Source organism: Calidris pugnax, unplaced genomic scaffold (assembly GCF_001431845.1).
Source record: "Calidris pugnax isolate Ruff unplaced genomic scaffold, ASM143184v1 scaffold58, whole genome shotgun sequence".
In the NCBI taxonomy this organism is placed as follows: Eukaryota; Metazoa; Chordata; class Aves; order Charadriiformes; family Scolopacidae; genus Calidris; species Calidris pugnax.
In genome coordinates, this window is record NW_015090868.1 from 200,938 (window position 1) to 225,638 (window position 24,701).

General features: G+C 36.6%; 1 protein-coding gene across 1 annotated transcript in view; it reads right to left on the bottom strand.

Annotated features, from left to right (window-relative positions):
* The window catches only part of FRYL (FRY like transcription coactivator), a 162,065-nt gene that overhangs the window by 39,244 nt on the left and 98,120 nt on the right, over nt 1-24,701 (bottom strand). The window contains exons 37-50 of the mRNA XM_014945555.1: nt 23,686-23,836; nt 15,874-15,977; nt 15,174-15,359; nt 13,292-13,496; nt 12,810-12,931; nt 12,153-12,343; nt 11,246-11,340; nt 9,185-9,792; nt 8,450-8,547; nt 7,317-7,487; nt 5,643-5,783; nt 3,157-3,354; nt 1,761-1,922; nt 1,383-1,457 (exon numbers count right to left, since the gene is read on the bottom strand). Coding sequence (XP_014801041.1) covers nt 1,383-1,457; nt 1,761-1,922; nt 3,157-3,354; nt 5,643-5,783; nt 7,317-7,487; nt 8,450-8,547; nt 9,185-9,792; nt 11,246-11,340; nt 12,153-12,343; nt 12,810-12,931; nt 13,292-13,496; nt 15,174-15,359; nt 15,874-15,977; nt 23,686-23,836 — 2,507 coding nt within the window. The remainder of the gene's footprint in view (nt 1-1,382; nt 1,458-1,760; nt 1,923-3,156; nt 3,355-5,642; nt 5,784-7,316; nt 7,488-8,449; nt 8,548-9,184; nt 9,793-11,245; nt 11,341-12,152; nt 12,344-12,809; nt 12,932-13,291; nt 13,497-15,173; nt 15,360-15,873; nt 15,978-23,685; nt 23,837-24,701) is intronic.

Here is a 24,701-nt window from a genome sequence, read left to right on the forward strand (position 1 = left end):
TAAGACTAAGGCAAGTGCAGACTGCAATTTGTTTCAAGACTAGTTGAATTTTAAATTACATCTTTAAACTAGAGATATCATTCTCTCCTTAATGTAACTGAGCTGCAAAGGTACAAATAAAGAGAAAAACGTATCCCTGAAACTTCATTTTCATAACCACAATGTTAGTCAAACTTAAGAACAAAAACATTCATCCACACAACACAGGCCACATCATTTTCGCCTACTTGTTTCTGTGGAAGGGCTGTATACCTTTAAAAAGGCATCCAATGCTGGTTACCAGTGTCAATGATCTTCACAAATTACAACTGCTGTTTATTTCCGTTTGATTTTTAAATATCTCTTCAGTTTCAGCTTTTATGCATCTATTTATTTTAGCCTCCTCCACTAGATTGAAGATCCACCTCCCATCAATATTTTCCCCAGCTAAGATTCTATGTCACAATAAAAAACAATATTCCAGATGATAGCCAAGATAGGCTACTCATTTTATTTTAAAAGTTCTTAATGTCATCACCACCATTAAGCTTTGTGTGCCAACGGGGGTCTTTTCTGTGCCATACATAGAAGTAACACCATTGGCCTATTTTTACTCTACAGTTAAGACTATTGTTCCTATTGATATCCACATTAGTTTGAAGGCATGTGATCCAATTGTAATTTTCAAAGAATTTTATGATATTTTCAATATCCTTGCAGTCCTCAGCCATTGCTGCCCTGTCTCTCTAAAGCACATCTTATTTATAATGGACTAGGTAGAGATTTACTCAGAACAGAGGAGACCTAGTTCAATCCCTTCTTCTAGCCAAGACAGTTAAAATTAATACGTGGAGCCTCAAACAAACACCGCACTATTCTGGAGTGGCAAGGTATCCCTGCTGTTCTGTGAAGAATGTAAAATGCTGAGAAAAAGTATTATGGATTAGTTTGATCAACAGAACTCCTTAGTAGTCAACTAATCGAACTGGGAGAGGAAAGATCTGAGTTCCAATCCAAAGACTTTAAAAAACACCTTGGTTTCATAACCACATAAGATAAAAAGAATTAATCCTAGTAATTTATCTCTGCTTTAAAATATACAGTCTTATCCCAATAAGACTGACCTAAATTCACTAAGATGACAACATTAGTTTTGGCTGAATTTAAATACTGTTTTGAAACCTGTCTAGTAAAGAATGGTCTGCACTGGACTTCTCGAGGAATAATGGTCATTCATTCCTTACGATTCCATCTCTTTTTAATTCTTCAATTGGATTTTGAATTACTGAACCAAAACCACTTTGTCAAAATCCACTCCTCATAACTTAACCAACACCTGAAAATGCAATAGCATGCTCACTACTGGAATTTAAAAAACAAAACAAACCACCATCACCACTTACCGAAGGATTCTTGGGAAGACCAGATTCTGGACCACACAAAGAAAGCACGTTCATTAGCTTCTCCCTAGTTCTCCTCTGAAAAATATACCAAAGAAAATTACATAGCAAGCAAGGCATTTGCTGGAGCTCTAGGTAAAAATGTAAAATGTCTGCATTTTTAACCAGTCATCTTGCATAATGACATCCTCTAAAAAGAATCTTACCGTTTTTTTCTTTTCACCAGTTTCTAGTATAGCTTTTGGTTTATGCTATATTCATTTATTGCTTTGCTAGGACACAATATAGACTTTAAACTGCATTTCAACAATATTTTTTTTTAAAAAATACATTCATAAACTGTCTGTAAGAGAGGTAAAACGTGCTTGAGACACAATGTACCTGAGATAGCTGTGGTCTCTTCCAGCTGACAGGAACTAATGCATTTGAATTGGAGCCTGATGAAGTTGAAGAAGTGCTCCGGGTGACGGCAATGACTTTGGGCTTCCCATTTCTACCAGCTGCGCTGTGTTGATCACCATACTTATTCCCAATAATTGGTGTCTATCAAAGACAACAAATACTTCCTTAAAATGCAAATCCATATTAGTAAAGACTACACACTTGATTTTAGAATCTCATATTACATAAAATGTAGGGGAGTTTGTCTGTTTGTTTGTTTGTAAGCATTCTATGAAGCCCATGCCTAATCCACAAAGCTGAATACTTCTACCCTACGCAGCAGGCTGCCATTCTGCCCACTTATGGTTTGTTGAATTATGCAAGTTATATGCTGACAATGTAGATTTTTTTAAACACACTTTAAAAACAACTGTGCTCTAAGTTTAAAAGATGCTATGTTTCTCTACAGAATCATTCAGACATGAACAAATTCTTTTCACAGACCAGCAACTTCACTAACACACACACTTCTGAAAACCAAGGATCAAATTCAGCCCTTTTGACAGCAAATGCTATTCCAATGAACTCCCTGGGAATTCCTCGTCTCTGAATTATCTGCACACACTGAAATTTCCAGTAAGGAATTAACTTAAAGAGAAGACTCTAACATTTTAAGTAATGCTCCTGAGACACCTATATCTCCAATCATTATCCAGGTTCAGCTTTAACCAGAAGCCCTTATTTTTAACTACTACTAAAGTTCCTACAACTTTCAGATCCCTATATTACACTGCAGTAATTTGGATAAGCTCCCCTTTTGAGACACATAATGAGTAACAGCTGTAATAATAAAATACATTATTTTCAGTTCTAATGAAGCCTAACTGGGGAGTAGGGGTGTTGTTAACTAAAGGTAGCTTTTCTCCAATTGTGTCCATCTCACACTGAGATTCCTATATTCTGTATCCTACTGTCTCCTCTAAATTTTCTTCCCCTTCCAAAGTCAGACCAAAACTGCAGTACAGAGTTTTAATCCTCTCAGCCCTTGAACGCACAGCCCTTCATTTGATGAAAGCCTGGAATGCTCAGCTGCAAGCAGCAGCCAGCTGCATCAGCCTGCTCCCTGACACGGCTGAAATACCCTTGAGAATAATCCTACTGACTTTTAGTGATTAACTCTCCAGACATTCAAAGGGGGGCAAAAGGGAAAAACACAACATAAAAGAAGTTAAAGTTTATCTTTCAGTATGACTCTAATTACACGTATGTAAAACTTCAACATCTGCCATTCTTAAAAATAATATTTGTTTTAAAATATAAGTGCAAATATAAAGTGCAAATATAAAACAAATCTGAGTTTGCAACAATTGCATTGTAATTTAAATATAATAATTACCTCTGATATATCAAAATGAAAATCTAAGGTCTTCCCAGGTAGCTCCTTGGAGACATTATTAAAAATTTTCGTGAAAGAGATTTCAGGAGAACCTATATCACCTCCATAAGACTTTGGAATATCATTAGGTACAACGAGGCTTGCTGATCGAGACACCACCAGCTTCAAAATATTCAGAGCTTCCTTCCAATATGGACTCTAAAGAGAACACAAATCACAAAACAGTCACTTCAAACAAGATGACAATTTTTAATGTACAGCAGGGTTTTGCACTGATTCACTGCAAGATTCCCAAAAGAAACGCAATATCTCTAATCTTCTACATTTTGGCACAAGGTGCTGGCACAGGTGGGCAGCTTTGGACCTTGCAGTGCTGGGAAGGCAGTGGCAAAGCACCAGGTCATCCTGTGGTGGGCGGTCAGGTCCAGCCAGGAAGGCTCAGTAGCTCCAGGTTACAGTCCCAGCCGGACCACACCCTGTAACATCTCCCTTTCTCGCTGTATTTGCACTATGTTTTTTATCATTGGCTGAAGCACCTGCCCTTCAGCCCCAGAAGATAAAAACAAAAGCAAAAAAGTCTTCCACCTCCTGGCACCTTTAATTATTTTACACTTATGGGCAGAGTAAACTGAATTTGAAACAGGCACAAACATTTTGTGCTTTATATTTCCTTCATGCATTTGAAATATCTTTAAAAAAAAAAGGCAAAAAATTTACAAAGTTTTTATATAGTATCAAACCCATGGAGTGCTTCAAAAAGCCAGAGCAAAAGTATGAGAACATAAACACAGAGCCTGAGTTAAGTGCACTCTCCTTAAAAAGAGGATAAAGGTAATGTAAATAATTCAGTGGTTTCAATTACAGAGAATGTGGAATAGATCACAGAAGAGACACCAAAAGCTGCACCTTGGGAGGGTTAAGATTTACACTCCTGAAAATGTTAGGGTTCTACTTGAAAGTTAAATCTTCCAAATTTTTAAATCAGCATTTGGTTGTTTGGGAGTTGTTTGTTGGGGTTTTTTTTGTTTGTTTTGTGGGGTTCTGTGGTTTTGTTTTTAAATATTTGTTAAATAGTTTTTTTTGTATTGCATTAAAAAAATAAACACCCCTTTTAAGGCTGGAAATAGTATATGCTTCTTTGCAGGTAATGAGATCTTCAACTATCTCCTGAATTTCTGTGCATCATAAATGTAAAAAAAGTAGTCTCAAACTTCAACCAGCCTGTGGCAACATAAATTTATTGAGATGCATTGTGATTGCAGAGGACTAAAAAATAATCAGCTTAGTAGCTCCACATTTAAACAAGATGTTCATTTATGATCTTTTCTTTTGTCACCTAGAGTAACATGTTTTATCACATCAACAATACACAGGATTCACTGTATAATTTTTTTGCTAGCACCATTATTTTGCTAGAAGATGTTATTTCTAATTAAGATTACATTCCACGGTAGCATGGGCTTGCATCGAAAGCTCAGCTAAAGGTTAGAGGCGAAGCAAGCAGCCGTCAGGCCATGAAAACTGTAGTTATGCTAATCATTCCATTTAGCCTAATGCACTCTGACAGGAGCACAATATCTAAAGTACATATCCATCAATAACAAAACATCCAGGAACACGACTTCTCCTGGTTAATTATGATTAAACCATTTGACTGAAATACATTTGGCAATAATGGAATTCAGGAAAAAAGAAAAGGAGGGGGAAAAAATAAAAAGGAGAATGTCATGCACTGAAATGGTTTTATGCTCCAGGCATTTTCATAAAATCTTTCAGCAAGATGCTAGACATTCTTCTGTGAAATAGATTTTCAGTAAATTGTGTTCCAAGTACAAAGGACCAAATTACCTAGGGCAAAGCACTGCTGTTCATCTGTTGGGGACTATCTTTAATAAAAATTGCACTCGAATTCATTACGGTACACCTTAATGTTCCTCGCAGAAATATTAGTGAAAGTGATTTAAACGTGCATGTAACTGTAAATCTTCCTTTTGAAAACACAGACACTAAATAAAACATTTGCGCAGTACTGTCAGTAAACATTTCCTTATATTTTAGTAGTTGAAGTATCATCTCCTGTAACTCTGTATGTAGAGTTGCCTATCATAGAATCATAGAATGGTTTGGGTTGGAAGGGACCTTAAACATCATCTAGTTTCAATCCCCCTTCCATGGGCAGAGACACCTCCCACTAAAGCAGGTTGCTCAAAGCCCCATCCTAAGCCCTATATCTCTAAATAGATGCACATTCACCCAGATAACTTGTCTCATAGGATCTAAGTTAAATTAGACAAATAATAAGCCAAAGACAAATAAGCATATAGTGAATTAAGTACATAGGACAAAAAAAAACCAACTATGGAATCTAATTTTCAACAACTATTTTAACATCTGAAATAAATTAATTCCCCCAAAAATTCAACTGTAATTTTACTACCACTTTGCTAATAAGTAGAAAGCATTCTATAGTTTTTCAGAGTACCTACCTGAACATATTTACCAATAACCTTTATGATTTCCAAATTAAACTGCTTCACTGGTGCTGTGGATAGGTCAATATGACTCAGAAGACTGTAAATGATCTGCAGTAAGGACTGTTGCATACTGGATAACCCTTTCTCTAACAGCTAAAAGAGAGTATTTTAAAATACAGAATTAAATTAGGACCTTTAACAATAGCAAAAAGTGAAAACACATTAAAATACAGTTAACTACAATACATATTTATTTTTCCCTTCAGGAAACTTAAGTGTACCACTTCATGTATTTCAAAATTTTGTTTTAGCACTACAAAAAAAAAAGAGAGAAAAAAAAAAAGAGTAATGCAACAGAACAATGTTCTCTGTCCTAATTCGTTTCCCTGAATTTTGACATATTTATTAGCACAGATCTAAAGCAACTAATAATAAAACATTTCTCACTAAATAGAAGTGTCCATACAAATTCAACACCTCAAATGTGCATGAAAAACAATTGCACCTTGAAGAAGGATGGGAAACACAATCTAACACACAAAATAAGTACATATCAAGTCGTTCATAAGAATGTACAAATACTTTTTAAAAACCCCCATCAGTTTGAAGCAATATACCTCAGAGACCAGCTCTACAAGCTTTTCACACAAGGTGCTTTTTTAAAGGCAACAACAGTTTCTCTGTATGAATGGCTGGCAGAATCATGTGTAGAATTCTATAATTTAAATAATCTTTGATAATATATTATGCAATATTTACAATTAAACTTTGAAATTAATTTTTTAAGTTGTGATAAGGACACCTTTAAATGGCTGGAGTTTGTTGGTGTGTACCATGTACTGCTTTAACACACACTACAGAAATACTCCAAGGTTAATCACTGCATGCAAGCAACAGAAAGAACACGGTACCTTTTCCTCTCTGCCTACCAGCCTGAAAGTAAGGATCACTTGCATACTTGGCCAAAAAAGTTCTCTTAAAATTTGCACTAAGAATATTTTGCTAAGGCCAAGAGAGTGTGTGCATTTTATTCATGTGGTATGGAATATAAATATCTACTACAAAACACTACTTTTATAAAAAGGCATCTTTCATTAGAGGGATTATAATTTCAAAGGACATTTCAAGTGTTGCACTCCAAAATGGCAGCAGTCATCCCTTTTCTATACCCTAGAACATTTTAATATTATTCTCCCATTACAGAAGATGAGCTTCCTCCCACAATGTGTAGAATTCTATAATTTAAATAATATTTGATAATATACTATGCAATATTTACAATTAAACTTTGAAATTAATTTTTTAAGTTGTGATAAGGACACCTTTAAATGCATACTTGGCCAAAAAAGTTCTCTTAAAATTTGCACTAAGAATATTTTGCTAAGGCCAAGAGAGTGTGTGCATTTTATTCATGTGGTATGGAATATAAATATCTACTACAAAACACTACTTTTATAAAAAGGCATCTTTCATTAGAGGGATTATCATTTCAAAGGACATTTCAATTGTTGCATTCCAAAATGGCAGTAGTCATCCTTTGTCTATACCCTAGAACATTTTAATATTATTGTCCCATTACAGAAGATGAGCTTCCTCCCACCAATACTCAGAATAATGAAAAACAAGGAATTGGCAATGCATAAATGTAACATGGATACGTGAGATACGCTATTATTAAAAATTTACCTCTGCAAGATAAGTTACGAGGTTAAATGTGGCATCTGAGAAAGAGTCATGCAAATATCTACACACGACGTTAATCCAGTTAGAACAGTCCCTGGAGTAACTGTGTGTACTGTATAAACTCATCATATGAGCCAGATTGGCAAGAGTTGGCGATTTCTCCTCTGCACACACCTGAAAAGCAAAAGGCATATTTAATTATAGTAAAAGTGACATATTTTTAACCTAAGCACTCCCAAGCCATTATACACTTTCCCCAGACTTCACTCTGTTTTCTAGTAACGGAAATCAAACTAATCAGGCAAGCAACACCGACAGTTTCTGTTGAGTTTTGGTACTATGAGCATCTACTACTCATACCAAACCTCCCGCAACTGGTGCCTCCGGCTACTGGTGCAAATATTTAAAAAGGGACAGCAGTAATTTCTGGATTTGCATCAGGGAGGTGCTCCTTTGAGGTGGCCTGCGCACAGTTAGGTAAATAAGTGATTTACATATCACACTTTGGGCAGCCAGAGGGCTATGACTGCATCTCCTACGACAAGACAGCACTGTCTTATTCCCCTTTCCGTGTTCTTCCTTAAAACACAGGCTGTGAGGGCAGCGAACCACCAGCCTGGCAGGAGTTTGTTGGTGTGCACCATGTACTGCTTTAACACACACTACAGAAATACTCCAAGGTTAATCACTGCATGCAAGCAACAGAAAGAACACGGTACCTTTTCCTCTCTGCCTACCAGCCTGAAAGTAAGGATCACTTCCTTATCATAAGTAATTTAGGAAGTGTGCTTAAAAATTGATAAAGTTTATATTTAAAATTACAAGCTGCCACATCAGATAAGTAAGAAAAAGTAACTGATATCATTAATAAGTTAAATTTCTTCTTTATATCTAAAATTTACAGAATAAGCAAAATGTGTTTTTTCCTTTTGTGGATGAAGCTCAGGGAAACTCAGGAGTTGATATGAGGACCAACTATATGAATGAGGACTGGATCACACCTTTAAAACACAACTTTTTAGAGTTACTTCTATGAGACTATTAGAATCACATGAAAGTATTGCATAAGGGAGCAGAAAAATACAGCAATGCAGGTAATAAACTCCTGGATACTCCCCATGCATTATTTTACATACCTTTGCTATCCTGTCAGCTGTTTCTTTACAGAACTGAGTTGGGTTATCAAAATGTTGGATCAGATGAGGAAGTAGGCACAAGATGTTTAGGGGAAATCCTAAACACATACATAAAACCAGTTATATGAGCCCTCAATATTTTAATATGACTTAAGTTAATGTGGAGTTACGTGAGCGAATAACAGCTCTCTGGTATTTAAAAAGCCATAGAGCATGATATACATACGTTCACACAGATACATAAATTATATATATTTACACACATGAACCTAAGAGTGCATCTATTTAGAGGGTATATACATGTGTTTGTATAGGTATAAAAATGTATAAGATGTAAATAAAATCATCACTGGACCAAGTAAGGAAAACTACTGTGAAACTGGACAGCTTTAGGCAGTACAGTCACGTTGTTTCAATACTTGCAAATGTTTGAAATAGTACTAATTGAGCTATTTAGCACAAGATCATGAAAAATAATACATGTGCTCTTAAAACTTGCAAGCAAGAATAAAGTAAGTTAATAATCAATAGATAAAGTTTTCATGCAGTTTTTCTTGGAAGATAATCACAGTCTGTAACGTATTCCCACTATCCAGCACTGTAACACTGACAACTGCAAAAACATTTAAGTGAAGGGTGTTTTTTAAAGGCAAATGCATAATCGCTACTGATTTTGATTACACTTAATTTGATGAAAAAATACATTTTCATTACATATACAGTTACTAAAGATACCTGCTAACTGCGAAGGATCCACTAAAGCATGCCTGGAAATTGTGATGAGTTTACTGAGGAGATGGACTGTCATTTCTTGTGTAGATGCTGAAGTAAACCCTTTTAGGAAAAGCTGCTGAAGGCCTGGAAAGTTATTCCATTTCAGTTTATTCTGCACCTTTTCTATCTTTTCCCGACTCTCTGATTTATCCAGAGGCAAGTGAATGAGAAGCTTGTTGAGTAGCTTGAGAGCCAAAAGGTATTCATACTCATAATCTGACTCCAGCAACGAAGCTGCAATCCAAAAGATGGTGGCCATCAAGTTGACAGGGTCAGTAGTGGGCTGCACATCATACATCCCTCCCTCTCTCAGGGAGGAAAGGCTTCTAGTCCTTGCCAAACTTCCACCGTGATTTATCCTTCCATCCATTATATCCAGTGTGTTGCTCCGTCGACGGTCGCCTCTCCGCTCGCTGATTAAATTCAGTCTCAAAGAATTACTCCTTGTATTGCTGTAGTATCCCAAACAACTGCCACTATTAATGGGGCTTGTGCTTAGATTTATCTGTCCAGTGCTTTTCCTATTAGCTGCGTACTTGTTTCCCATTACAGAATCATGGTATGAGGTTCTAAAAAAAAAAAAAAATTAAAAAATATTACAGATTACTCCATGCAAAATACTTCAATAATATACAGTCTAGGAAGAAAGGACAAAGATGTTACACTAATCACTTATATACACATACAGTGAATATTCCGCTTCATAACCAGAAGAGTATTGTAATATATGAAAAAAATATTTCTAGATATATTACTAAAATATCCTTACAGCACAAGGACAAGAGTGTAGCATCTTGTTATCTCTGCTACCAAATCTATTTGTTACAATCCCAGAACACCAAAATAGCAACGTAACAATTCAGCAAAATCAGAAAAATGAGCCTATTGCGTGTAAATGATTACCTGTAAATGAAGATCTAGCATTCCAACTACTTATAGATTTGATAAGAGTAGAGAAATGAATCAATTAATAAATGAAATTATCTATTGATTACCTTCTATTTGTCTGCAGTACCTAACCTAGAAAAAACAGCACCTTCCAGGTCTTAAACTGAAAAATTAAATATATTCCTAGAAATGTTAACATTTTCAAAACCTCTGCCATGAAGTCAAACAAATAAAGATGTCTGCACATTTAGGGATTTTTTTCAGTTTGATAAAAAGTCACTGAGCAAACCACTCAGACTGTAGTGAGACACACAAATGACTCAGATTGTTTAATTACACTTCTCTTATACATGGACAACAAACCTGAGGACGAAGATAGACTAGTGTTTGCTGTAACTGATGAAATTTCTTCTGTATTAACACTGGAATAAAAGTATTCATTCCAGCACAGGAGTTTTCATGTGTGAACCTTGAATTATCTTTAAAGACTAGTGCCATTACCTTCATTACACAAATGGAGAAAAAATAAGACCCACCTCAAAATTACATTATTAATCAAGGTCCGTGGGACCTGATAAAAAGGGTTCTAAATATACTCAGTGCCTTTATTTTTGAGAAGTTTCAGAAGAATTGACATTTCACAATTGAGCCAAAAGCAACACCTTGAACACCTTTTTTTTTTTTTTAATTGTGCCCCAAAGGGGAAAATTTTTTACACAAATGGAGAAAAAATAAGACCCACCTCAAAATTACATTATTAATCAAGGTCCGTGGGACCTGATAAAAAGGGTTCTAAATATACTCAGTGCCTTTATTTTTGAGAAGTTTCAGAAGAATTGACATTTCACAATTGAGCCAAAAGCAACACCTTGAACACCTTTTTTTTTTTTTTAAGTTGGACCCAAGAGGGTAAATTTGAAAGGTAGCAGAGATCCTTTTCAGAAAATCTAGATTCTTATGAATTTTGCTTGAGGCAGAATGATAAAAACAAAAAAGAGCAGGCAATTTTGCTGTAAGGATTCAACTATTCTGCAAAGGCAACAAGAAATTATTGCATTACATTTGTAATACAAATCTTTAATAACGCAAGTGTATAAAAATGTGTAATGTAGCTTGACTAATGAAAGAACTTACTGAGAAAGGGCAGAAAGCAGATCATAATGCTTCATGGTTTCAGCCAATGTATCAATAGCAGACTCTAAGGTCAGAAGCAGTTCTATGACAAAACCCTGGGGAAAGCCACAGGTCATTATAAATTACACAATATGCACAAGGAAGATCACAGAAAATCTACCGAGTAGTGATATAAAAATATAACATCAGTATCAGTAACTGTTATTTCATACATTAATTAGAACACAATCTTGATGAGACAGTTCAAATTAGCTTCACGACAGGGAAAAGCTAATTTATTTCTAAATATCCACGGAATTCATTCTGGTTTGCATTATTTTTAAGGATGGACTTAAGGATGGGGTAATTTAGATTCTCATTTTGCAATATTAAAAGATTAGATCCACTTCTAAAGAATTACAATGACACTAAGTTGGATGGTTGTTAACACTTTATCAGGTTAAGTTCTTAATAAAAGAAAACCTAATATTTTTTTTTATAGGGCTCATCTCAGACTTCTCTAACTATGAAATGAAGGTCTTTTCAGGAAACAGATGTATCAAACTCTCTGAAAGTTCTTGTTGCGTAATAAAAGAAAACCTAATTTTATTTTTTTTTATAGTGCTGATCTCAGAATTCTCTAACTATGAAATTAAGGTCTTTTCTGGAAACATGTATCAAACTCTCTGAAAGTTCTTGTTGCTGTAGAAAAGAATGTGGACAGCTCATCTTTTCATCATTTAATTACGTGAAAATTCAGAAAGTGCCATGATTAAAACTGCTTGATATTTGAAATATCTTCACTTAAAAATAAAAAGCAACTGAATAAAAAATGTTTTTAAATTTGATTCTCATTAAAATAATGATGCAAGTATGTCACTTAGGCAAACTTAGCTTTCTAATATAGTGGGGGGGGAATTTCAAATACCTGAGCTTCTTCTCCTGCATCTCCAACAGTTTCTACTAGTCTGGAGAGAACATCAGAAAGTGTAGATGCAGTAAGAGGCTGCTTCAGAGCCCTGAAAATCTGAAAGGACCTCCCAGCGTAATGCCGAGAGGAGCACGAAAGCGCAGTTTGCAAAGCAACTTCACTGAGACGGTGTTCCAATTGAAATCCTCCTATAAAAGCAAATAAATATTCAAGCAACACAAGAGAAAACAAACTCACGTGAATGTAATGACAAGTAAATTGCCAGAGTCATTCCTAACTTCAAGATGCTCTCATCTTCTACATTTTTCTCAAGGAGTATTACTCTCAAAAGTCTTTCCAGGCATATAAACTTGTATATAATACTTAGAACTGGAGACTTTTAGGGAATAAAACAGTTATGATTTGAACATTAAATGTCCACAATAAATGAATAAGATTTTTTTTTCTCATTCCTAAAATATTATACTTAAATCTGTCATTATAGAAACATGGACTGAAGTTTGCAACACACAAGAAAAATCTATTATTTAGGAGCCGTAAGCAATCACCTACGGTGATTTCATAGATAATTTGTAAATTTACAGGCATTCAAAACAAATAATTTAGTTTGCAGACTTGGACTTTCTATCCTGTATCGGCTATTTTCTAACATACCTGAGCTAGACTGTTTAAATATAGATACCACATGTTTTAAAAACACAGTTAACTGTTCAGCACTCTTTATATTAGGGTTCTTGGCTGAAACATCTTCATGATTCCAAAGTGGGCCTCTTTTCCTAAAAAAAAAAGCATAAGTTTAGGAAAAGACATTCTACCTTAGACAGTATTTTGCTCTTTACCAAAGAATCAGTAAAATTATCATCGTTATACGCTTCTTAAAACAGCCTCCTTTCTTTCCATTTTCTTCCCATCAATACACCACTCAGGACTTGAAAAGGGTGGACAAAATTCTCTAGAACTGATGGAGAGTTAAGAGTTGTTTGTAGCCTGTATCACATAAAAACACTTCAGGATTAAATTGTCTCTTATGGTGACAAAACAGAGACAAAATTAGACAACATGATGCTAACCAGTAAGGGTTTTGCCATATTTCCACAAAACACATGTCTTGACAAAAATGAAAACTGAAATCTTACCTTGAGGTAATAAATTCTATGAGAGTTTTCACTTTTTCATCCTGCTCTACTGAAATGTCAACCTCATTGAGGATGGTGGTGTGCAGATGAGAAATGGCAGCACTTGTATTTCCTAAACTGATGCTAGAAGAGGTAGAACTTGAACTAAGCCCTGAGTCTGTCATTGGGGAGGGCTGGTAATCAGGTATAAAATCATGAACACCTGCTGAAATAAAAACAAGATGATTATGCGGTCTTAAGTTGACAGTTAATATTAAATATATAAAAAGAAAAAATAGCCATCTAAAAAAAAATCTATAACTTAGCAAATGTAATGGGAATAATTTAATGGATGCAATAATTTCAATGAAATCAACAAGCCTGATATATGCAAAGTCTTTACGTGACTGGACCCTTAATAAGGAACTGCCAGATCCCTTTTTAAAACCACTATATTATGTTTGATTTCGTATTGGTAACATGACAGCTCATCAGCTTCTGAGGAATCTTGTCTTAATCAATTGTGACAAATGATATAAACTACTTCCTAATAATGCACAGACTATATTTTTTTTTTTGTTAAAACTCAGTCGCCATGTAACTGAGAGCATTTAAGTCAGTGACCACTAAGTATTAGCTAGCGAATCGACTCTAAGCAGAACCCCTCTGGCTGCACAAAGTTTCTCGGAATTTCCTTCATCTTGCTGCTGTAAGATTTTTCTCTCCGTGTAAAGAATCACATGGCAATAAAATACAACTGCAGTAACTTCTCACATTATGCCTCTACGTATGAGGTGCTGGGAGAAGGTAAACTGGCAAGGAAAAGTGGGTCGTGAACCTCTGACTGCAACAATTGTACATAAGTTTGAGACTCACTGACATCCACCAAAAATTTTCCCTCTAGAGCCACAGCGTTTGGACTGGGGTATGGGCTGCTTCAAATAAAAATTAACATTAGCTTGTCTGGCTTTGTGCTAGGCATGCATACCTCTAATCACCTTATCTTCATCACCAGCTGGAAATGTTTGATGCTGATCTTATTCTAGTATCTAACAGACATTTTTCTTTTAATAATAACAAAATGCTACATCATGCTTAGACAGCTTTACCCAAATCCATAAAGATTAGGAATGGAATGGTTTGTATAGGTCAACATACAGATGCACCGGTAAAGTTCTGCAAATAGATTTATATAAAAGAATTCTTCCACTATGCCCACTTTTTAATTTCTCATCGCTATGAACATCAAATTCACAAAACTGATGAATATTTTTGGTTAGTGACAAAACCACTTCTGATGTGAACAAAACAGAACAATAGCAATATGCTGCCACCTACTGAAATAATATGAAATACTAGGTTTCAAAAAAATGAACTATTTCAAATTTCTTTAGAAACTACAATAGGCTCACACCATCAAAATATTCCTTTTAATAAAGAGATACATAGAAAATATATAGTTTCCTGTATAATTTCAATATTGTAATGTTAAGGTGAACATTAAAAGGTACTATCTCAAAAAAGTATTCTATTAGCCTATTGAACAATGCAATTACAGATGAAAACAGGCATATAAAGTTGCTATAAACAAGGAAGAGATATATTGTCTTGGGTTTTATTTTCAAGGACATCAGAAAAAAGTGTATTACAGATCCAAAACATAGTGTTCCCTCTGTGGTTTCCACTGCTAATCATTCAGCTGTGCTCCCCACTCCAATGACTGGGCACAGAGTGCTACTGAGAACCGTATCAATTTTAACTTAATTAAAATCTGAAGAAATATGTTTTAATGCTGAGGGCTCAGGAAAATATTACAAATATCAGAAGTTTTAATAACATCTAGAAGAAAAGATAACTTTCCATGTCATTTTAACCAGCAACACTTAATAAATCTAAAGCCTACCTGTGAAAGTATAATCTAAATGGGTCGTTTGCTTGACAGTGAGCACCCTGGACTCATTGAACTCTCTGTTTCTGAGGAGGACAGAAGCGACAGACTGGACATTACTGCCAGATCCCATCACTATCAGCAGATGCAAAAGTAGTCGTTTGCAATGCTCATAGACTTCAGGGTGGCAGTGGTCAAAACCTACCACAAAAGGAAAACGGAAGAGCTTTATTACATACAAAGGGAACACTGAATTAACTTATTATTCACTATTATTTAAAAAATAGCAGTATTCAGACTGGTCTGTTATGCTTTACCAAATAACAGACACAAAATTCATTAAGCAATGTTTTTATGGTGTTTCAATATAAAAACAAAAGCATACAGTTTAACAAACATTAATATATCCTCATTTCTCACACAGCATTAAGAATAGAAAGAAAAAAAAATTGAATTTTACTGTATTTTCTACAAGGAGAAAGAGGTAAAAGTGGATCCAACAGAGTTTTTGAACACCTCCAAAAAACTCTTAATTATATTCATATTAATCAAGCTGAAAGATTTTTAGTTACATCTTTCAAAATACTGTAAATATGAACAAATAAATGAGGTTTCAATACAATGGCAAACATAAATTTAAATGTGGAAAAGAACAGCTACATAAATAGCTACAATTCCTAAGTTACTAGATGTATTTCTATAAGAATTTAGTTACCTATAAAAATTGCATGAAGCAAAAGATGCAAGTATCCTCCCCATTCGACCTTTACACCGTGGTCAACTATCAAGTCAGTCAAAAGGATCACTGCTATATTGCATCTAAAACCAGAAAAATTAGCTTGTTAGAAGAATGTAACATTAACTTTATGAAGAGCCGCAAAGAGCTTAATACGCTATTAACCAGTATTCTTTTTAAGTCTATAAACAGCCAGAAAGTTGTATTATAATGAAAAAGTGCTCATAATGAAGACAGAAAAACTTTAGTCCTCCAAATTAAAAGGCTGAGAAACGTTAAACTGCTAGACCTGTGAGTAAAACTCCAGAAAACAAAGGTACTCTCTACTGTGTTTAAATATACTGTGTTTTAATCTGCTCTCTTTAGAATCATAGAATGGTTAGAGGTGGAACGGATCTTAAAGATCATCGAGTTCCAACCTCCCTGCCCTGGGCAGGGACACCTCCCACCAGACCAGGTTGCTCAAAGCCCCATCCAGCCTGGCCTTGAACACCTCCAGGGATGGGGCAGCCACAGCTTCCCTGGGCAACCTGTTCCAGTGTCTCACCAGCCTCACAGGAAAGAATTTCTTTCTAGTATCTAATCTAAATCTAACCTCTTTCAAGTTTAAAACTGTTACCCCTCATCTTATCACTCCTCTCCCTGATAAAGAGTCCTCCCCATCTCTCCTGTGGCCCCCTTCAGGTACTGGAAGGCCGTTATAACGTCTCCCTGGAGCCTTCTCTTCTCCAGACTGAACAACCCCAGCTCTCTCAGCCTGTCTTCACAGAAGAGGTGCTCCAGCCCTCTGATCGTTTTCATGGCCCTCCATTGGACCCATTCCAACAGGTCCATGTCCTTCCTGTATTGAGGACTCCAGAGCTGGACACAGTACGCCAGGTGGGGTCTCATGAGAGCAGAGCAGAGGAGTAGAATCACATCCCTAATTACGTTACTATATTTGTGCAACACAAATGAAAATGTAATGAATTGCAATCAGCATTGTTAAAACAGTTACCTGTGAAGAGACATGCCCGGAGGAGAAGTTTCAGGCAAGTAATCCACCAATGGTGACCAGCAACCCCCAGTAGGTGGAAAAGGTAAAGGCTCTCCTTGGTTGTGCTCCATTACCTTCAACCGCCAGTTTGAATACAGAGGCATTGAATCACCTAACACAATAGATAGTTAAATCAGAAATACATCCATAATACATTTCTGAATTATATAATTTTGTAATTTTTAAATTCTTGAAAAGCTGAGATCTGGGAGAGGGGGAACCAGCTGTAAAAGTTTACAGCAGCTGGACAAAGCTGGACAAAGTTTAAAAAAAAGAAAGAAAGTGGTTATTCCTTTTAGCATAAGGATGATTCTGCAGAAGCCACACACAAAATAGAGTAAGATTTTGTTGAATGGGTTCATAAAAGCACTAGATACATATAGGGAACATGGATGGACATAAGGGAAAAAAGGCAAAGTGATCTAATATAATTTCCTTGAATTCCAAACCTCCTGTCAGAGAGGGAGTTAAGGCTGGGTGCCAAGACTGTACTGAACTCATTTTGAAGAGCTGCACTTCATTATAGGCTAAGGAAGTATTTCTCAAGAGCGACTCTCTATAGGTCTCTCCATTAAAAAACCACCAGTGCTATGTGTCAGATAATGCCAGCTTGATATATGGAGTAACTCGGAACATGCCATTTTTACAACAGAATAGCCCAATTCCACTGCTTGACAAAAGTCACTGCTCGGAAAAATCCGTAAGTTTGTCAAGAAAACACAGAAAGATATTTCATTTTTGATTAGGCAAGCTTCAAAAGTGGAAGAAACACATCAGCTATTTGATATAAGTGTACACTGTGTTACACATGCAAAATATTTTTCTGTTTTTAAATGAGATGTCTTGGACTTCAGAACGATCAGTTAAGGCTGGAAACAAGTAAGGAGATTGTCTCAACAGCCAAGTGATTCAGTCATTCTACCAGTCATCCTTTCAGAACTACAGCTGGAGAAGTTCCAGAAGTTCACACATGTATCAGCTCATTATCACCTTCTTGACTGGAGGTGACAAAATTCTTACTGATGGAATGTGTGAATTATCACCTGCTTCAGAATACTCAGTGTTGCTATCACGAATAGCAAACAAAGATGAAAATGGCCAGACTACGATACTGGACATCAGCCATCCAAGCAGTAATAAACACACTGGCTGCCAGAGGGTCCACCAGCCTGTTACTGACCCAACGTTTAGCAGACCTGCATCAGCATGTCCAGCCTTTACAACAAGCAGACGTTATGTTCCATTTTCTTGAAAGAGGCAATACAAACCACAATTTCATTCTAACCTTTCTGGTCTGCACCGAATTGGTCATTAAGAAGCGCATAAGCAGATCAAAAAAGGCAAAGTGATCTAATATAATTTCCTTGAATTCCAAACCTCCTGTCAGAGAGGGAGTTAAGGCTGGGTGCCAAGACTGTACTGAACTCATTTTGAAGAGCTGCACTTCATTATAGGCTAAGGAAGTATTTCTCAAGAGCAACTCTCTATAGGTCTCTCCATTAAAAAACCACCAGTGCTATGTGTCAGATAATGCCAGCTTGATATATGGAGTAACTCGGAACATGCCATTTTTACAACAGAATAGCCCAATTCCACTGCTTGACAAAAGTCACTGCTCGGAAAAATCCGTAAGTTTGTCAAGAAAACACAGAAAGATATTTCATTTTTGATTAGGCAAGCTTCAAAAGTGGAAGAAACACATCAGCTATTTGATATAAGTGTACACTGTGTTACACATGCAAAATATTTTTCTGTTTTTAAATGAGATGTCTTGGACTTCAGAACGATCAGTTAAGGCTGGAAACAAGTAAGGAGATTGTCTCAACAGCCAAGTGATTCAGTCATTCTACCAGTCATCCTTTCAGAACTACAGCTGGAGAAGTTCCAGAAGTTCACACATGTATCAGCTCATTATCACCTTCTTGACTGGAGGTGACAAAATTCTTACTGATGGAATGTGTGAATTATCACCTGCTTCAGAATACTCAGTGTTGCTATCACGAATAGCAAACAAAGATGAAAATGGCCAGACTACGATACTGGACATCAGCCATCCAAGCAGTAATAAACACACTGGCTGCCAGAGGGTCCACCAGCCTGTTACTGACCCAACGTTTAGCAGACCTGCATCAGCATGTCCAGCCTTTACAACAAGCAGACGTTATGTTCCATTTTCTTGAAAGAGGCAATACAAACCACAATTTCATTCTAACCTTTCTGGTCTGCACCGAATTGGTCATTAAGAAGCGCATAAGCAGATCCAAATGGACTCTGTTGCATCAATACAGCATGGGATGCACAAAGTTCCACCCTGACACACAACGCTCAAAATCCAGAAATTCACATCCTGTTGCTCAGTAGCACCAGAAAGGTAAGGAAAGGGCAGCGCTGTGCCGCGGGCTGTACCATAGCCAAACAGCTTAACTGGTAGCAAAATCAACTGTCCATAAAAAAATTGAGTGAAACCTAAGTGGAAAGTCTGTGGGAGTACTATAATGATCTGGATCAGACTGAAACGTATCTGATAATCCCACACAGGGTTAAAGTACAAAGTCATTTTAATTACTAACAGCTTGTTAGCTGAAACAAGCGTTTCAGTCTAACAAGTACTCTGGCAAAGTACACAGAACCCACTAATGTAATGCATCATTTGCTGTCTGACCACTGTCCTTGTTTTTGCCTGATTACGTGACCTGTTTAGCTCTCTGTAGCATTGACACGATGATTTTATATCTTAGGCATTGGTAAAAAAGTAGCCACAGTTAATAAGCCTCTGTCAAGGAAAAGTCTCCAAAAGTATATGGAGTTCCAGAAAAAACTTCTGCCTCTTTCCTTACCTCTGCACCTCAGAAAAAACAGACAGAGATCACAAAAAATAACCCAAACCACATTTTCAGAACAAGCTTGAAATTTAGGGGTACACAACAAGTTCCTTTTTTCCTTCTGTATTTTCCTTTGCTATGGCTTCTCAGAAAATTTTGTACCCTTTTTTATAAACAGGTCAAGGACTGCTATCATTTAAAAGCACAATTACTTCCAATTTTCTAGTTTTTTAACTTCTTTTACATCATCTTTTTCCTCATTCATCTCATCTTGCTCCTGCTCATCTCTCTCCTGTTTCTTCTGCCTAACCATCTATCTATTTTTGGTGGTGTTATTGGCAAAGCAAATAGAATAAAACTGCTTCACTTGGGACGATATTCACAACTCATTCTAGAGGACAAGGGAAGGAAAGAAAGCAAATGATTTTCCTTGTACATTCTACTGTAATCAAATGTATGCTAGATTTCAATAGCAGTACTGAAAAATTGAATCTATTTTTAATAGGTTTGTGCAAAAACCACTGATAATGCTTATCTCATCATGTTTTGCAAACTTCTGCAAAAGTATTAACTTGTGAAAATTTTGTTCTCTATCCACAGAAATATTTCAAAATAAAAATATTACTTTTTTCCTCTTCGTATGATCCTCCAGAGCTGCTGCTGTAACGTGATTCTAGTCTGTGGTGCTGGCGGTTTAAGTTACTGTTCAACCCACTGTAGATGTCTAGATGTACGTAACTGTAGGAACAAATAAAGCAGCATCAGTAACCTGTATAAGACACACCTACTGCAGCAATGCTAGATAAGGGGATTCAAGGAGATAATCCACTATAAATCATATTTCTGTTAGGTCATTTTCACTAACAGTTAAGTACATTTAAAAATTTGTTATATTATACATAAGCAAGTTCTTTTCACTCTTTAGCAAAATAATGAAACCCCTATTTGACCTGACACTGACATATATATATATCTATACATATATCCACACACAGGCTTGAAGATCCTACCTCACTAATCTGATAAACTACAAATAAATCAGAGAAATTAGAGTGCTAAGAGCACAATTTTCAAGCTGTTTCTGCGTAAGTTTCTAAAATTCTCTCCTCCTAGCAAGTCCAAGATGTACAAGTTATCAAGAGGCATATCCCCTGGGGAGGTGTTAGACAACCCCACAGCATATGCCAAAACTTGCAGACACTTTCAAAACTTTATGAATTTCTTCAGCTCCAGCCCCCGTAGCAGCAAAATACTTGTGCCTCACTAGGCTGAATTTTGAATGACACCTCAGATTCCACGGTCTTCTGTGACTTATTTTCACACCCCCCCCCCAATTTAATTGGAATATTGGGGTTGTCTCTATTAATATATTTACTAATCTAACTATATTGACATAATTATCCTAGGGAAGGAAAAAAATGTCCAATTGGGAAATTATATTGGAAATATAATTACTAAGGCTCTCAAACAAGTCATCACAAAACAAAGTGTTTTGTGAATTTACCACATAGTAACTACTCTACAGTTGGCCCTTTTTTCTGTGCACCCTTTTTCTCATGCTAGTTATAGAATCCCTAACTCCCTTTTCACTTTAAGGTTAGCTATCTCATATTTAACACAAAATGAGAGCATGCTCACAGGCAGTTACTGCTGAACCCCACACCCTAACGACGTCTGTGTCAGCTCTTTGCTTTCCACCATCCTCACATGGGTACCACTGTCTGGCAAATTTCTACAAAAGATTGTTCTTAAGAACCTCAAAAATTAGGGAGGGAGGCATCTGTTTTAAAAGTTGCTGAAAGGGATCTTGCCACAGATACCAGACATCCAAATACTCCAACTGGGAGAATAAACTTGCTTTCAGCACATGTCCACAGTTGATTTCTAGCGAGCTAGGAAATCAATTTGTGAATTGGCTACGACACCAAACGAATAACATTTGCCCTTGATGTATCCATATTCATCTGCTGTGTAATTTCTCTTGTGTAAATAAATACAGTGCAATATTAGTTAATTTAAGCATAAATTAACATCTAGCTACAGCAATACAAAGCCTGACCCAGATGGGCCACTTAATTTATTCAGTTTCTCTACAGCTTTTTGAGTTTAAAGTACAATTGAGGCTGCTACTGTTAATTCCAAATAGTATTCCAGTTCTGTTGCTTAAAACTGATTTATAAAACTTACAGTCATGTATTTCCTGCAATGTAGACATACCCGGAGCCACTGAGATGCAAGTATTTATAGTAATTTAAGTAACAATCATGAATTCCTGTAATTCAACTAATAACTGCCCTTTGAGGAGATACTTACTTCTCTTCAATACTGTCTTTTATATGTTTACTGTCAGGGTTGCCATCTGTGGGAGCCACCATTGTATTGCTACTGGAAGTGGTACCTGTGAATTACGGACAAAGATTGGTCAATAAAGGAGAAAAACAGTATCAAGCCCTACGCGGTGACCCTTATTTACTTGTCCACACCGGCTGCCAGAGGGTCCACCAGCCTGTTACTGACCCAACGTTTAGCAGACCTGCATCAGCATGTCCAGCCTTTACAACAAGCAGACGTTATGTTCCATTTTCTTGAAAGAGGCAATACAAACCACAATTTCATTCTAACCTTTCTGGTCTGCACCGAATTGGTCATTAAGAAGCGCATAAGCAGATCCAAATGGACTCTGTTGCATCAATACAGCATGGGATGCACAAAGTTCCACCCTGACACACAACGCTCAAAATCCAGAAATTCACATCCTGTTGCTCAGTAGCACCAGAAAGGTAAGGAAAGGGCAGCGCTGTGCCGCGGGCTGTACCATAGCCAAACAGCTTAACTGGTAGCAAAATCAACTGTCCATAAAAAAATTGAGTGAAACCTAAGTGGAAAGTCTGTGGGAGCACTATAATGATCTGGATCAGACTGAAACGTATCTGATAATCCCACACAGGGTTAAAGTACAAAGTCATTTTAATTACTAACAGCTTGTTAGCTGAAACAAGCGTTTCAGTCTAACAAGTACTCTGGCAAAGTACACAGAACCCACTAATGTAACGCATCATTTGCTGTCTGACTGAGAGCCCTATCCAGGATTACGCTACAGCAGCTGCTACAAATACAAACTGAGCCACAGAAATTACTTTCACATGCAAGAAAAAACTGTTGTTTAGACTAAAAGATTCTGAGCTGCTACCATAATTTCACTAACTGGGAAAAAAAAAAAAAAAAATTCCTTTCCAGTAATCTCTGAGTCTTCAATGTAAATTAAGTATAGCCACAGAAATTACTTTCACATGCAAGAAAAAACTGTTGTTTAGACTAAAAGATTCTGAGCTGCTACCATAATTTCACTAACTGGGAAAAAAAAAAAAAATCGGATCTTAAAGATCATCGAGTTCCAACCTCCCTGCCCTGGGCAGGGACACCTCCCACCAGACCAGGTTGCTCAAAGCCCCATCCAGCCTGGCCTTGAACACCTCCAGGGATGGGGCAGCCACAGCTTCCCTGGGCAACCTGTTCCAGTGTCTCACCAGCCTCACAGGAAAGAATTTCTTTCTAGTATCTAACATGTTTTGCAACCTTCTGCAAAAGTATTAACTTGTGAAAATTTTGTTCTCTATCCACAGAAATACTTCAAAATAAAAATATTACTTTTTTCCTCTTCGTATGATCCTCCAGAGCTGCTGCTGTAACGTGATTCTAGTCTGTGGTGCTGGCGGTTTAAGTTACTGTTCAACCCACTGTAGATGTCTAGATGTACGTAACTGTAGGAACAAATAAAGCAGCATCAGTAACCTGGATAATCCTTATGTGATAAGGCCAGGTTGACTTATAACATCATAGTGCTTTGCAGCACGAACCCTAATTACGTTACTATATTTGTGCAACACAAATGAAAATGTAATGAATTGCAATCAGCATTGTTAAAACAGTTACCTGTGAAGAGACATGCCCGGAGGAGAAGTTTCAGGCAAGTAATCCACCAATGGTGACCAGCAACCCCCAGTAGGTGGAAAAGGTAGAGGCTCTCCTTGGTTGTGCTCCATTACTTTCAACCGCCAGTTTGAATACAGAGGCATTGAATCACCTAACACAATAGATAGTCAAATCAGAAATACATCCATAATACATTTCTGAATTATATAATTTTGTAATTTTTAAATTCTTGAAAAGCTGAGATCTGGGAGAGGGGGAACCAGCTGTAAAAGTTTACAGCAGCTGGACAAAGCTGGACAAAGTTTAAAAAAAAGAAAGAAAGTGGTTATTCCTTTTAGCATAAGGATGATTCTGCAGAAGCCACACACAAAATAGAGTAAGATTTTGTTGAATGGGTTCATAAAAGCACTAGATACATATAGGGAACATGGATGGACATAAGGGAAAAAAGGCAAAGTGATCTAATATAATTTCCTTGAATTCCAAACCTCCTGTCAGAGAGGGAGTTAAGGCTGGGTGCCAAGACTGTACTGAACTCATTTTGAAGAGCTGCACTTCATTATAGGCTAAGGAAGTATTTCTCAAGAGCGACTCTCTATAGGTCTCTCCATTAAAAAACCACCAGTGCTATGTGTCAGATAATGCCAGCTTGATATATGGAGTAACTCGGAACATGCCATTTTTACAACAGAATAGCCCAATTCCACTGCTTGACAAAAGTCACTGCTCGGAAAAATCCGTAAGTTTGTCAAGAAAACACAGAAAGATATTTCATTTTTGATTAGGCAAGCTTCAAAAGTGGAAGAAACACATCAGCTATTTGATATAAGTGTACACTGTGTTACACATGCAAAATATTTTTCTGTTTTTAAATGAGATGTCTTGGACTTCAGAACGATCAGTTAAGGCTGGAAACAAGTAAGGAGATTGTCTCAACAGCCAAGTGATTCAGTCATTCTACCAGTCATCCTTTCAGAACTACAGCTGGAGAAGTTCCAGAAGTTCACACATGTATC